This window comes from Protobothrops mucrosquamatus, unplaced genomic scaffold (assembly GCF_001527695.2).
Source record: "Protobothrops mucrosquamatus isolate PMUCROS unplaced genomic scaffold, P.Mucros_1.0 scaffold342, whole genome shotgun sequence".
Classification (NCBI taxonomy): Eukaryota; Metazoa; Chordata; class Lepidosauria; order Squamata; family Viperidae; genus Protobothrops; species Protobothrops mucrosquamatus.
This window is the reverse complement of record NW_015386679.1, coordinates 123,487-134,550: the sequence shown is the minus strand read 5'-3', so window position 1 is coordinate 134,550 and position 11,064 is coordinate 123,487. Positions and strand designations below refer to the sequence as shown.

Below are 11,064 nucleotides of genomic sequence, written 5' to 3'. Positions count from 1 at the left end.
AAAAAACAAACAAACATACAGTGCAATAAACCCATCCCAGAGCGAGCTGGAGCAGGCAGCCTGTCTGTGGGTCTTCATCCGAAGGAGCTGGGCCTCTTCCGCAGGGCTTCTGCCACCTGGGAGCAGACATCCCTGCCCCAGAAGCGCCTCCATGGGTTCATCATGGATAATAAATAGGAAAATGGATACTGAACGTGAGTTTAAACTGAAATGCCTCCGTGTTCTCCGCTGCCTTCAGGAGCAGCTTTTTACATTCAGAACAACTATTCAAGTTAAAAGGAAGAAGACTCACAGTCCCAGATCCCGAAGCCAGGGGCAGCCGGGCTTTGGCCCTCCAGCAGCAGCCGCCGCCGCCGAGCGAACCAAAATTGATCTGACGGGCTCTGGACCTCCCGGCCTGTTTCTTTCTCACACTTTGCTCGCTCCTCCTTAGCGGCTTCCTCCAGCTTGCCCCGACCTGTGCTTGCAAAGGAATCCACCGTGCAGAGGGAAGGTGTCGGATCTGGACACACAACTTCCTGCACCCCCACCCCCACCCCAGAAGCTCCATTTACAGTGAGTGGGGGGGGGGGGTAAACACCATAAGAAGGACCATTTGTTTTCTTAAATGCAACCATAAATAATTGGAATAAATATACATCAAGTCACTTTACAGCACACACATTTGGGGCCAAAATGCGGCTACTCTGGATACCTTGGTGGTCTCTGGGAGGGAGAGGGAGCATCCACCAGTGTGGCAGCTGAAAGGTATCTGTGAGGTATTTGAACAAGAAGCCCCCTCGAGAGAAAAGCCCCCCCCAATCTCTGGAAAACAGGGCTATTGATCTTTTGTGGGTGGAACAAAGTTAAAAGTCCCTGTGTTTTTCTCCTGAGCGCTAGTAAATGCACCGTATCGCCTCTCCTTAGCCTGAAAACGGGAGGGGGGCACCTCTGCCGGAAGGTGGGCCAGAGGGCTCAGAGGGATGACTGCGCAAGGGAGACGATGGAGCCCTCCCCCCTCGGCCCCTTGCCCTAAAAACAGTCACGCATCTTCCCAATCATCCCCAACCTCCATCCACACGTCACTCAGGCCAAATAATTAACAGTATTCACAGAAATATACAATAAATACAGCTCCCCCGTGCCTACGGACGAGCAAAACCATTCCGGGTCACGTTGCCCGGCTGCCTTTAGAGGACAGCTGGCGACATCCCGGCTTCTGCGGGGAAGGAGGTGAGCCGGGAGTGCGGCCGTTGACATCTCCCAGACGGCACCCAGCCAAGCGGGGCCCTCTGAGGCCTTTGGGGTCTTGGGTTGGAAAGTGAGTGACCCCCAAATGGCTTGATCCGACACCATTTTTGTTAGATGTTTGATGCTAGTCAAAAGACGCCCCCGTGCGTGCGTGGTGTGTCATTCAAAGCCGGGGCGCCTGTGTAAGTCTGCAGAGTTCCCTTGGAAACCCTTCCATTGAAATAAAAATCAGAAAGCCAGGCGGATCCGTTCGGTCTTTGCTAAGGAGGAGCCCGGGATCCGCCTCTCTAAAGGCAACGTGCGAACGGGGGTCTCGGGAGGACCATTTCTGAGTGCAGGGCGGAACCTTCGGGGCCAGCTGGGTCCGAGCCGATAAAGTGGGTGATCAGCAGCGAGACAGGCAATCCCCCTCCCCACCCCACTTTAGATCATCACAATTTAGGCTTTGAGCAATCGGGAAGTGATCGTTGTTTATCACCCTAACAGTGGAATGTGTGAAGTTACCCCCTCCCGAGCCTGGCAGAAAGTGAGAAACGCCGGTTCTTCTCCAGCCAGTTATGTTGTGCCCCAATCACCAAAAAGAAGTGTGGCAGCTTCACTGCAGCACTCAGAAATGGTGGCGGAGGATCTCCCCCTCGCACGGCTGATCCCCGGAGATCCCCTCGGCCGTGAGCTCCTTCCCGATGAGGACGAGACGGGGGGATCCGCCAGGATGGCAAACATCGCTCCCCGGACTAACTTTTCTACAAGGCGGCAGCAGCAGCAGCAGCAAATTCCATCCACCCCAGGAGTCTGCAAAGAGGAAGCGGGAGTCTTCCACGAAAGGCGTTGCAAGAACGAAGGCGAGGACCAAGTTCACCTCCTGCTCTTGCCTGGTCGTGGCTGGACTTCTCAGACGCGTCCTCTGAAGGGCCCACCCTTGAAGGGGAGCAGCTCAACCGCTGAGAGGGTCCTCCCGATAGTGGATGGCGTACCGGAGTTTTTCCAGCATGATCTCCAATGAAGAATACTGGGGGAGCTTGATCATGAACATGCAGGTCTCCACACGGATGTACCGCGAATCTGGGGAGCCTGTGAAGGAAGGGAAGGAAGGAAGGAAGGAAGGGAGGGAGGGAGGGAGGGAGGGAGAGTCAGTCAGAAGGGAGTTTTGCTTTTCCGATGGATCGTTATACACAACTCTGACTCTTATTCCCCCCCCCCTCTCTCTCCTCTCTCTCTGCTATCAGATTACAGATAAATGTGCTACTCAAGGATGAAACAGCCGGCCAAGTTGTTCTGTTTCAAATTACAGTGCCAAGGAAGAACAAAGTGAACCAAAGTCACGCTGGCCTTCTGCACCAAGCAGGAGTTACCTCCCCCTTGCTTAACTGTTACGAGGGCCAAACCAACACTGGTCCCATCAATCCCCCTGAAGTAACCCCATTTTCTGGCTCAGCCACCCCGTTTCGTTTCTGCCGAAAGACCCCCTTCCCCTCATTTCTGGGCCAGGAAACAACCGCACCTGCCGTGCCATCCGGGGGTGCAATTTTCATGGGGTAGGGCGGCACATGGGCTGTGTCTGGACCCCCATCCTTGCAGGGACAGGTGAAGGGGATGCGCTCCTGGTTGCAGGCAAACTTGATGAATTTGCAGAGCTCCTCCTGAGTAAACATCTCCAAGGCTCCCCAGAAGAATTCAATATGCTGGTCGGTCTCCATCAGCCCCACTTGGTACATGGTGTGTGCCTGTGGGTGGCCAAGGGGGAGAGACAGGAGGGGGCAAGGAAGGGAAGCTAGTTCATGTGTAAGACTTAAAACACCCTCAACAGACTCTGGATCACCTGGGGCTCCCAAACCTACGTTGTTTCTTTCTATTCCACCTGGGCGGACTTGAGCATTCTCTACCAGGGTCTACATCTAAGCTAGTTCTCGTTCTGGTCTCGACTGCCCTGCTACTAAATTGCAGTGATGAAAGACGAATGGGGAAAAAGGGGGACGGGCAGCCGCCATCTTCTGAAGGGTCTTCCCAAAGGCTCCCCGGTTTCCGCAGGCCTCCTGCCTTCCCTCAGGTTGGAAGCCCTCAAATTACCTTGAGGAACTCCAGGTTGATGTAGGGGAGCCCACAAGTTCTCAGTTCCATCTCCAGGGGGGTCAGCAAGGTCAAGACCTGCAAGGGGATAATCGAGGCCAAGCCAGCTCTCACAGCCATCACACACTCTGGAGTCTGCAGCTCGTGTAACCTCAGATTCCGGATGGCCGTGGCGTAGACGTCCTTGTTCTCCCACCTGAAAAGGAAGGTGCGTTCAGGGACCCGTGAAGAGACTCTTTGTCTCAGGGCAGGAAGCCCTGCTTGGCTCGTCTCCCACGGGACACTCCTGCTTCTCCCTCCCCCTCTGCCCCTTCCAGCGCAGGGAGCGTGTCCTGCCCGTCCTGAGCCATAAAGGGAGGCTAAGAGAGCCCACGTGTCAGGCCTCCTTCGGAGCCGCTTCAGGCACCTTTGGCTCACAGGCTGCCCTCCGCCACGGAGCTTCTGCTACTCACACCACAGGGATGTGCCTGCCCCGGGCACACAGCTCCACCTCCTCTCCGGTCATGGCCACGTAGGTGAACTTGCAGCTGGGCTTGTTGGGACTGTCCGGGCTCTCCATTGCGTGGTGCTGGGAGGCGATCTCCGCACACACGGCTTCCAGCTCGGTTTCGTCGTTCAGCTAAGACGGCAGAGACAAAACATTTCTCCACTAGGACAAGGACCCTGCGGGCAGGTGTGAATTCGGCCTACGTGAAAGTGTGCTCATGAATCAAAGCGCTCCAGGGCAAAGCCAACTGAAACAACAAAGTGGGCTTTTTAATTTATTTCTCCCTTCTGCTCCTGAAGACTGAGAGGCCTTGCAACTGGTGACTAAGCCGATGAATGGGCTAAATGGGCAATTGACACAAGAACAATCCTACATGAATTTAAACTTTATTTTGAAGGTTTTACAACACCCCGTCAAGGCTGGGCAAGAGGATTCGCCACCGCCAAAGACTTACATTTTCAAATTTTTTGACGTAATTGTAGGTTAGCACGTCAGCCTCCTGGAGGTCCACATCTGGCTCCAGCGGTTCTCCTACCAAGATCTTCCAGAAGGAGGGCAGGAGATCCAGGGGCAGAGGGACATCAGCCCGAATGGCAATGCCCAGCAGTTGCCCAAAGAAGTGCAGCAGCTGTTCCTCCCCGTAGCTGATGGGGCTGGGTGTCAAGATGTACTTGCCCTGGGGAGGAAAGGCGGCATGGGTTCGAAAGCCCCCGTCTCCTGAGGAATCGTGGCTTGCTTGGCTGACTGGCAAGACTCTCATGCCCGGTGCTGTGGAAAGCCTTTCGGCTCCTCTGCGCCAACGAGGCTGGGAGCGAGCGTCCCGGCTGCTGCCAACTGGCCGCAGTTTCACAAAGAGCCACGGGGCTCCGTCGGCCCTGGGCACCCGCTGGCGTACCTTGTTCTTGTTGACCGCCGAGCTTGGACAGAGCAAAAGGAGGGACAGCAACGTACTCTGAAGCTCCTTACAGACCTGCCAAAGAAAGTGACGGAAAGATCCACCTGGAAGACACGTGGAGGACACTGGTCACAAAGCGTTCCTTTCATCTGATATTCCGTTCCTACAATGGCCGAGAAGATGAATCTGGAAGCCAGAGGTGGTTCCCCACTGGGGAATGGACTTCATTGACCAACTGAGCCTCAGCCTTCTGAACAACTCACTCAACTCATCCACCAGCCATTCTTTTGCATGATTTTGAGCCCACCCTATTTTACAGGGCTGTTGAGATTAACTGGGGAATATATACAAGAGGCCACTTTATACATTAAGAAGGAGAAAGAAATAAGCGCTTATGCTGAGAGAACAAGTGGGACCCGCGTGGCTGCTGAAATGTTCAGGCAGCTCCTGCCAGCCTTTTGACCTCCCAGCCGGCGGCTTACTTGTGCCGTGAACCTCCTCGCCGGTGAAGCGGATGTTGAAGGCGTAAGTGGGGTCTCCTCCACTGGCCAGTTTCACACAGAGCTGCGATGAGGGAACGCACGCCAGTTGCCGGGCAGCCTGGCAGAAATAGGAATTTTCTGAAGAACGAATCTCTCCTGTGGGAGAGGAACGGGAAGAAAAGGCAGGCTGAAAACGGCCATCCACGGCTGGGAAATTCTGACGATCCCACCCAGCTCAGGAGAAAAGGAGAAGAGTGGGGGGCTTCCCCTGAAGTACCTCCCACGATTTCGAGGGGGTCCAAGGTGATCTCTGGGGCTGCATGATCAGCGGTTCTTTGCACTGTGGCGTTGAGCACGCGGTTCAAGACGGTCACTTTCGTGTCATAAAAAATCAGCCCTGAAGAGACCAAACACCACAGTCCCCCCGTAAGGAACAACATCGCAATCCAAGATACGTAGGCCCTTCCCCAGACAATCCGTTCCCTTCACATGGTTTACATTATTTCCTCTCATCCAGCCCCAGATTCTGCCCTGGGGGTCCTCAGAGGGGAGTAGCCAACCAGGGGACAAAAGAAACCAAAGGAAGTTGCTTATTTTTCATTTGCTTTCCTTGACCCATCAATACGATTCTGCCCTTTTCCAATATGGATTTCGGTTTCCTTCACAAAGCGGAATATTTGCATTCTCTGCCTCAGGTGGTTTTCCAGAATCCACATTCCAAATGTAGCAGGAGGGTGAAACTTAAACCCACTTCATTCCATCTCTGTCTAAAAACTGACTAAAATGACACTAAGCGAATCCAGTGTCGCTCCGATCAGATATTACGAATTTGGACTTGGGGCCCCGTCTGAGACGGAAGCCCTCCAGCGCCTGGGCCGGTTTTGTGGTCTCCACCTGCTTTGCCCCCCCTCCACCCAAGCCCTGACCTTTGGCCTCCTGCAGAAGAGCGGCGATGCTGTTGGGGTACTCCTTGGTCTGCCGGAGCTCCACCAGTGGCAGGAAGAAGGTCTCCAGGGTGGTGTTGAGGGACTGGAGCAGGGCGAAACGCAGGCGGAGGCTTTCCAGGGGGACGCCTGCGACAGAGCACAGTGGTCAGGAGTGGCCGAAAAACAAGGGGGGGGGAAGGGACGGGAATGATCCCCCAAGGAGGAGAAGGAAGAGTCCTGCACGTACTCAAGAGGCAGGAGACCTGGGGGTCAGCTGTGTCCGCCGAGTCCAAGTACACCTCGTGGGGGTGCAGCCGTGCAGGGGTGATGGCCAGATGGCGGCAGACCCGGTTGATGTAGCGGACCAGGGCGACGTCCATCTCCAAGGACCACTTGCGGCAGGCTTTCTGGGCGTGCCTGGCGTCGAGGCAGGCGCACCTGGGGGAAAGAGGAGGAGGGGGTCTCAGAGGAAGAAGAGCCCCCCACCAGACAACACAGACGTGGCTGCAAGGGTGTCCAACGGCTGCGAGTTCCCCTACCTTTCAAAATGGAGGTCATAACCACAGGACAGGATGGCTCGCCACACGCTACGGATGTCCTGCTTTGCTCGGTCAATCACAAATCTGTGGAATCCCTCCAGGGTCAAATACTTCTCTTCAGGAGCTGAAATCGTTTGCCAGATAAAATAAATATGTCAGCACAGATATATCCAGGGAACGTTATACAGCTCAGCCCACGTTTGCTTTCTCCGTTGTGGCTGCTTCCTCTCATACGGAAAACCTGCCATCCAACGTGGACTTCTATTTATTTTGAAATTAGGCCCCTCCGTGGCTCTGAGAGCCGCAGAGCAGCTTCCAAGCAGGTCCTCAGCCACCAAACGGCCAATCTGAGTGCCGGTTATGGGACAAAGTCCCCCCCCCCCATTTCCCGGCCAACCCAAAGCCCGGAGCTTTCTCTCCCCGGCCTCAGGAGGGGGCTGAGTTACCCTCCGGCTTCTTGGTGGGGGCCTTGTCGGGGTCCTTCTCCTCAGGCTTGCTCTTCTCTGGAGACCGTGGGGCCTTCACCGTGGGCTTCTTCTCGCTCAGGGCTGTCCTGCTGAAGGAGGAGGAGGAGGAGGAGGGAGCAGCGTCTTGGTCAACCTCTTTCCCTGAGAAATGTGACTCACACCACAGTCTTCTGTAGCTTAGGCCACAATTCCCAGGCAGCCGGTCCCTCCTGGTGGAGAGGGGAGGTCCGCCCTGCACCCCCCCTCTGCCCCAACAGGGCAGCCCATCCTGCGCCAGCCAGGCAGCCCAAAGCAAAACTAGGGGAGGGGAAGGGAGGTGACCCACCGTGTCCGTCAGATTAACTTGCACGGATTCCCAGAGGAGGACAGGAGGGAACCGGCTGCCTGGGGCCACCCCGTTCCTCCCTTCCTGGGGGGTCCATGGAGCCAAACCCTCACCTGACGCTGTTCAGCACGGCCTTCTCCTTGGCCGGGGGCTTTGTGACTGGCCGCTTGGTGCTCACCACCTTCACGGGGTGCTGCTCTTTGCCCCCCTTGTTGTATTTGCTCTTGTCGAACTTCGGCTTGGGGACTCCGTATTTTCTGAGGATCTTCGAGGGAGAAAAGGAGAGGGTGAGGGCCAGCATTTCAGGCGGGGAAGGGCAGCCGTTTCAAGGGGGTCCAAGGAATCTGAGCCCACCTGGGTCAGCTGATCCTCCAGGGCCTTCTTGGGGGGACGGACGTGGGTGAAGAAGGTGTGCAGGAGGTTCCCGGGGGCCTGGGTGTTGATCTGCTCTTTGCTCAGGTAGATCTCCATCACTTTGGTGGGCTTGGCCGGCAGCAGGCTCAGCACTTGCTCGGAATGGAGGCAGCTTTTAAAGATGTCCGTGAGGACTTCGCGAGCCCCGGGCACCAGCTTGTCCCCTGTGGCGAGAAAGGCGAAAGGTCACTTCAGAAGGCTTTCCGGCCACCTTAGGTCTGAAACCACTAGTTCTAAACTCCCGGGAAAAGTTGTGTCTTGAATCAAACGGGCTGAGGGTTTGCTTGCACCCAAGCGCTCCTTTGTGGAACCGAAGCAGGTCCAACTTTCACGGCTGGAGAACTGCAGGATCCCCGGAGCCCTTCTGTGATTCTAAGGACGCTTAGATCTTAGATCTTCCACTTGCTCCAAAAATGAAGCCTACTCGGTCCTCCTCCTCCTCCTCCTCCCCCCTCCTCCATACACAATGTGCACAAGGCACCTGTCAATGTGGAACACACCTGTGCAGAGACACACCCACAGACACGCACCTTTCATGGTTTTGTCACTGAAGTAGTCTTCCAGCGCAGGGCTCCCTTGGGTATCGAACAAACTCTGATTCACAGTCGAGACAGTCAAAATCTCCTCAGAGGACATCTCCATCAGCTCGTCTTCTCCGTCCAGAGTTGACAAACCGATCAGATCGCTGCTGTTAAACAAACTGGCCCGGATCTTCTCGATCTTGGCCCGGGATCTGATCTGTGTTAAAGAAAGCCAAGGCGGGAGTGATTTGGAAGGAGGGGACAATCTTCCTCGGCAGCCAAGCGTCTTGCAGCATTTTAAGAGGGAATCCATTCCTTCCAGCCTTGTTTCCTTGGAAGAGGTAAAAAGATCTGGACCCTCATCCAAGGTCATTCATTGTTCCCTTCTCCCTCCCTCCCTTCCCTCTCTTCCTTCCCCCCTTCCCTTCCCTTCCCTCCCCACTGCACTGCAGAGGCCTGAAAGCAGGAAAGGGGCCACAGGGCCGCAGATAATTTATCCATCACTCGCTGCCCACTCGCCACCCTTTTCTCTTGGGGGCCCTGAAAGCCCTTCTTACCTCCACCACAGCAAAGCCCTTGATGGGCCTGGAGGGGACTGTCTGGCTGTCGAGCGACGTAACGGTGTACAGAGAGCCCACGTCAGAGGCCGAAGCCGTCTCCCCGTTGTCCAGCTGCTCCCCGAGACTGCCCAGGCTGCCCAGGCTGCCGGTGCTGCAGAGCGACAGGTCCAAGCTCTCCTGGCTGGAGACCCCGTGCGGCTCCAGCAAGCCGGACGGGACAGCCACCTCCAGGCCGGCCTGAAACTGGTCCACGGAGATGTCGCTGACGGTCCGGGAGATGCCCTGCGAGCTGCACAGGGAGGCCTGGCTGGTCGAGGCGGAAGCGCTGACGCTCATGGCCGGCGTGACGCTGCTGGAGCTGCTGATGTCCAAGCTGTCCACGCTGCTGGACACCACCGGCTTCCCCAGCTCGGTCCGGCCTTCCCTGCCCTCCACTTTGCCCTTGGCCTTCTTGGGCTCCTCCTCCTGCACCGGGATGTAGATCTCGTCTCTGAAGACGCCGCCGTGAGCGTTGCAGGCCTTGCGGATGGCACTCCGCACCACCCCTTCTTCCAGGTGGGTGGGGATCCCCGAAATCACCAGCAGGCGGCTGTGAGCCGTCGCCCCGACCAGGGCCTGGCAGGCGTCCGCCACTGCGTCGTTGGTCACCCCCAGGCCCTGGGGGTCCTTCCTGGTGAGGTGCCGGAGGATGATCAGCAAAGTGAGGGCCCGATGGAACCACAGCATGTCCTCTGGCTTACTCCCGCCGATGCTCAGCAGGGCCGGGTCGGCGTCGGACGCGCGGGAGGAAGACCGCTTCCCCGAAGCCGAGGTTTTCTCCCGTTTCATCTTCACCTTCTTCCTCTTGGAGAGGAGACTGGGGCTCTGGGGGGTCTGCCCGGGGGAGGAGGAGGAGGAGGAGGAGGAATCGCTTAGATTTGGGCCGCTGGTCGAAGACATCACGCTGGCGGTGATGCCCATGTTGACCGGCAGGGTCACTTCGGCCACAGCCAGGCAGACCTCCATCAGGGCGTGGAAGTAGGTGGAGAACCTGCCCTGGTCGGCTCCCCCCACCCCAGCCCCGCCACAGGCGTTCCCGGACACCCAGCTCTGGGTCTCTTCGTCATAGAGCTTGTGCAGCTCCGACTGGAGCGCCATCAGCATGGCCAGGCAGGGGTTGAGCTGGAGGGCGAGGGAGGAGGAGAGGCCCGCCGGGCTCTTCCGCTGCTCCAGGCTGTGGACCTTGCGCAGCAGCTCAGCCAGCAGGTGGAACAGCAGCTCCTTCACGCAGGGGGCCATGCTGGTGGTCCATAGGAAGTTCCCTGTGAGGGTTGGAAGAGGACAGTGGGACCTTGAGCAGTTCAGCTGGAGGGAGACGTCCTTCGGCAGCTCTTTGCCAATTTACACATTGTTTTCCCCGGAACCTGCCTGATCCTCAAAAGGGCTGCTACGCCGTAGTGAGACTCAAGGCGGGGAAACCTGCCCTCTGCTCTTAACTGGAACCCAGCAGGGTTTAGCTCCAGCAACCGAGAGGCGCCAGGCTGAGCCCTTCAACTTCCCAGGAGCCCAAAGGAGGCTGTGGAAGAGGCCACAGATGCCCCTGGGCCTTCTGGGACTCTCTTATCGTGCAGATTCTTTGGACAGCACCGGGTGGATCACTCGGCCAACACCGACCAGGTCGCCAAGTCCTTTTCACCCAAACTGAGACCCAGGGCTTACCCCTTCCACGCTACCAATTTCTCGTTTTGGCTTCAGCTAGAGCAATGGAATTGTTCTATTGCTGCCATGTTTCCAGGGCCGTAACATCCCCCCAAATCACATTCCCCCCCTCCCCGGCTATGAAATGTGCCACAAGCCGCTTTTCTGTCACCTAGAATTTCCACCACTTGCAGGAAAACCGAGGCAGGGATTGCGTCCGGCTCTTCGTCGGATCGTCCCTCGCCGTCCTCCTGCTTCCAGGTAAGCAGCTGCTCTGCAAATGCCACGGCCAGGGGGAACTCGAGTGGAAGGGAGTGCAGGACCAACACGGCACCAGGAGGGGGGGACACGCCTTGAATGGAGACCCAGAAAAGCAGAAGAGCTTATTGGTGGAATTTAGACTCTGAAGGGTGTTTCTGTGTATGTTATTTCCATAAGAGGGGGTGAATCAAAAGCCAAAATATCTGACACACT

General features: G+C 56.8%; 1 protein-coding gene across 1 annotated transcript in view; it reads right to left on the bottom strand.

Annotated features, from left to right (window-relative positions):
- Positions 1 to 2,123: 2,123 nt before the first annotated feature.
- Positions 2,124 to 11,064, bottom strand: part of HECTD4 (HECT domain E3 ubiquitin protein ligase 4) — a 42,283-nt gene continuing 33,342 nt past the window's right edge. Inside the window, exons 60-76 of the mRNA XM_015815441.2 lie at positions 10,763 to 10,942; positions 8,911 to 10,214; positions 8,363 to 8,570; positions 7,773 to 7,996; positions 7,532 to 7,683; positions 7,073 to 7,182; positions 6,627 to 6,750; positions 6,335 to 6,525; positions 6,088 to 6,234; positions 5,439 to 5,558; positions 5,162 to 5,317; positions 4,680 to 4,783; positions 4,239 to 4,460; positions 3,750 to 3,916; positions 3,298 to 3,493; positions 2,732 to 2,954; positions 2,124 to 2,301 (exon numbers count right to left, since the gene is read on the bottom strand). Of these exons, the coding sequence (XP_015670927.2) occupies positions 2,165 to 2,301; positions 2,732 to 2,954; positions 3,298 to 3,493; positions 3,750 to 3,916; positions 4,239 to 4,460; positions 4,680 to 4,783; positions 5,162 to 5,317; positions 5,439 to 5,558; positions 6,088 to 6,234; positions 6,335 to 6,525; positions 6,627 to 6,750; positions 7,073 to 7,182; positions 7,532 to 7,683; positions 7,773 to 7,996; positions 8,363 to 8,570; positions 8,911 to 10,214; positions 10,763 to 10,942 (3,965 nt within the window). The 3' untranslated portion in view covers positions 2,124 to 2,164. The remainder of the gene's footprint in view (positions 2,302 to 2,731; positions 2,955 to 3,297; positions 3,494 to 3,749; positions 3,917 to 4,238; positions 4,461 to 4,679; positions 4,784 to 5,161; positions 5,318 to 5,438; positions 5,559 to 6,087; positions 6,235 to 6,334; positions 6,526 to 6,626; positions 6,751 to 7,072; positions 7,183 to 7,531; positions 7,684 to 7,772; positions 7,997 to 8,362; positions 8,571 to 8,910; positions 10,215 to 10,762; positions 10,943 to 11,064) is intronic.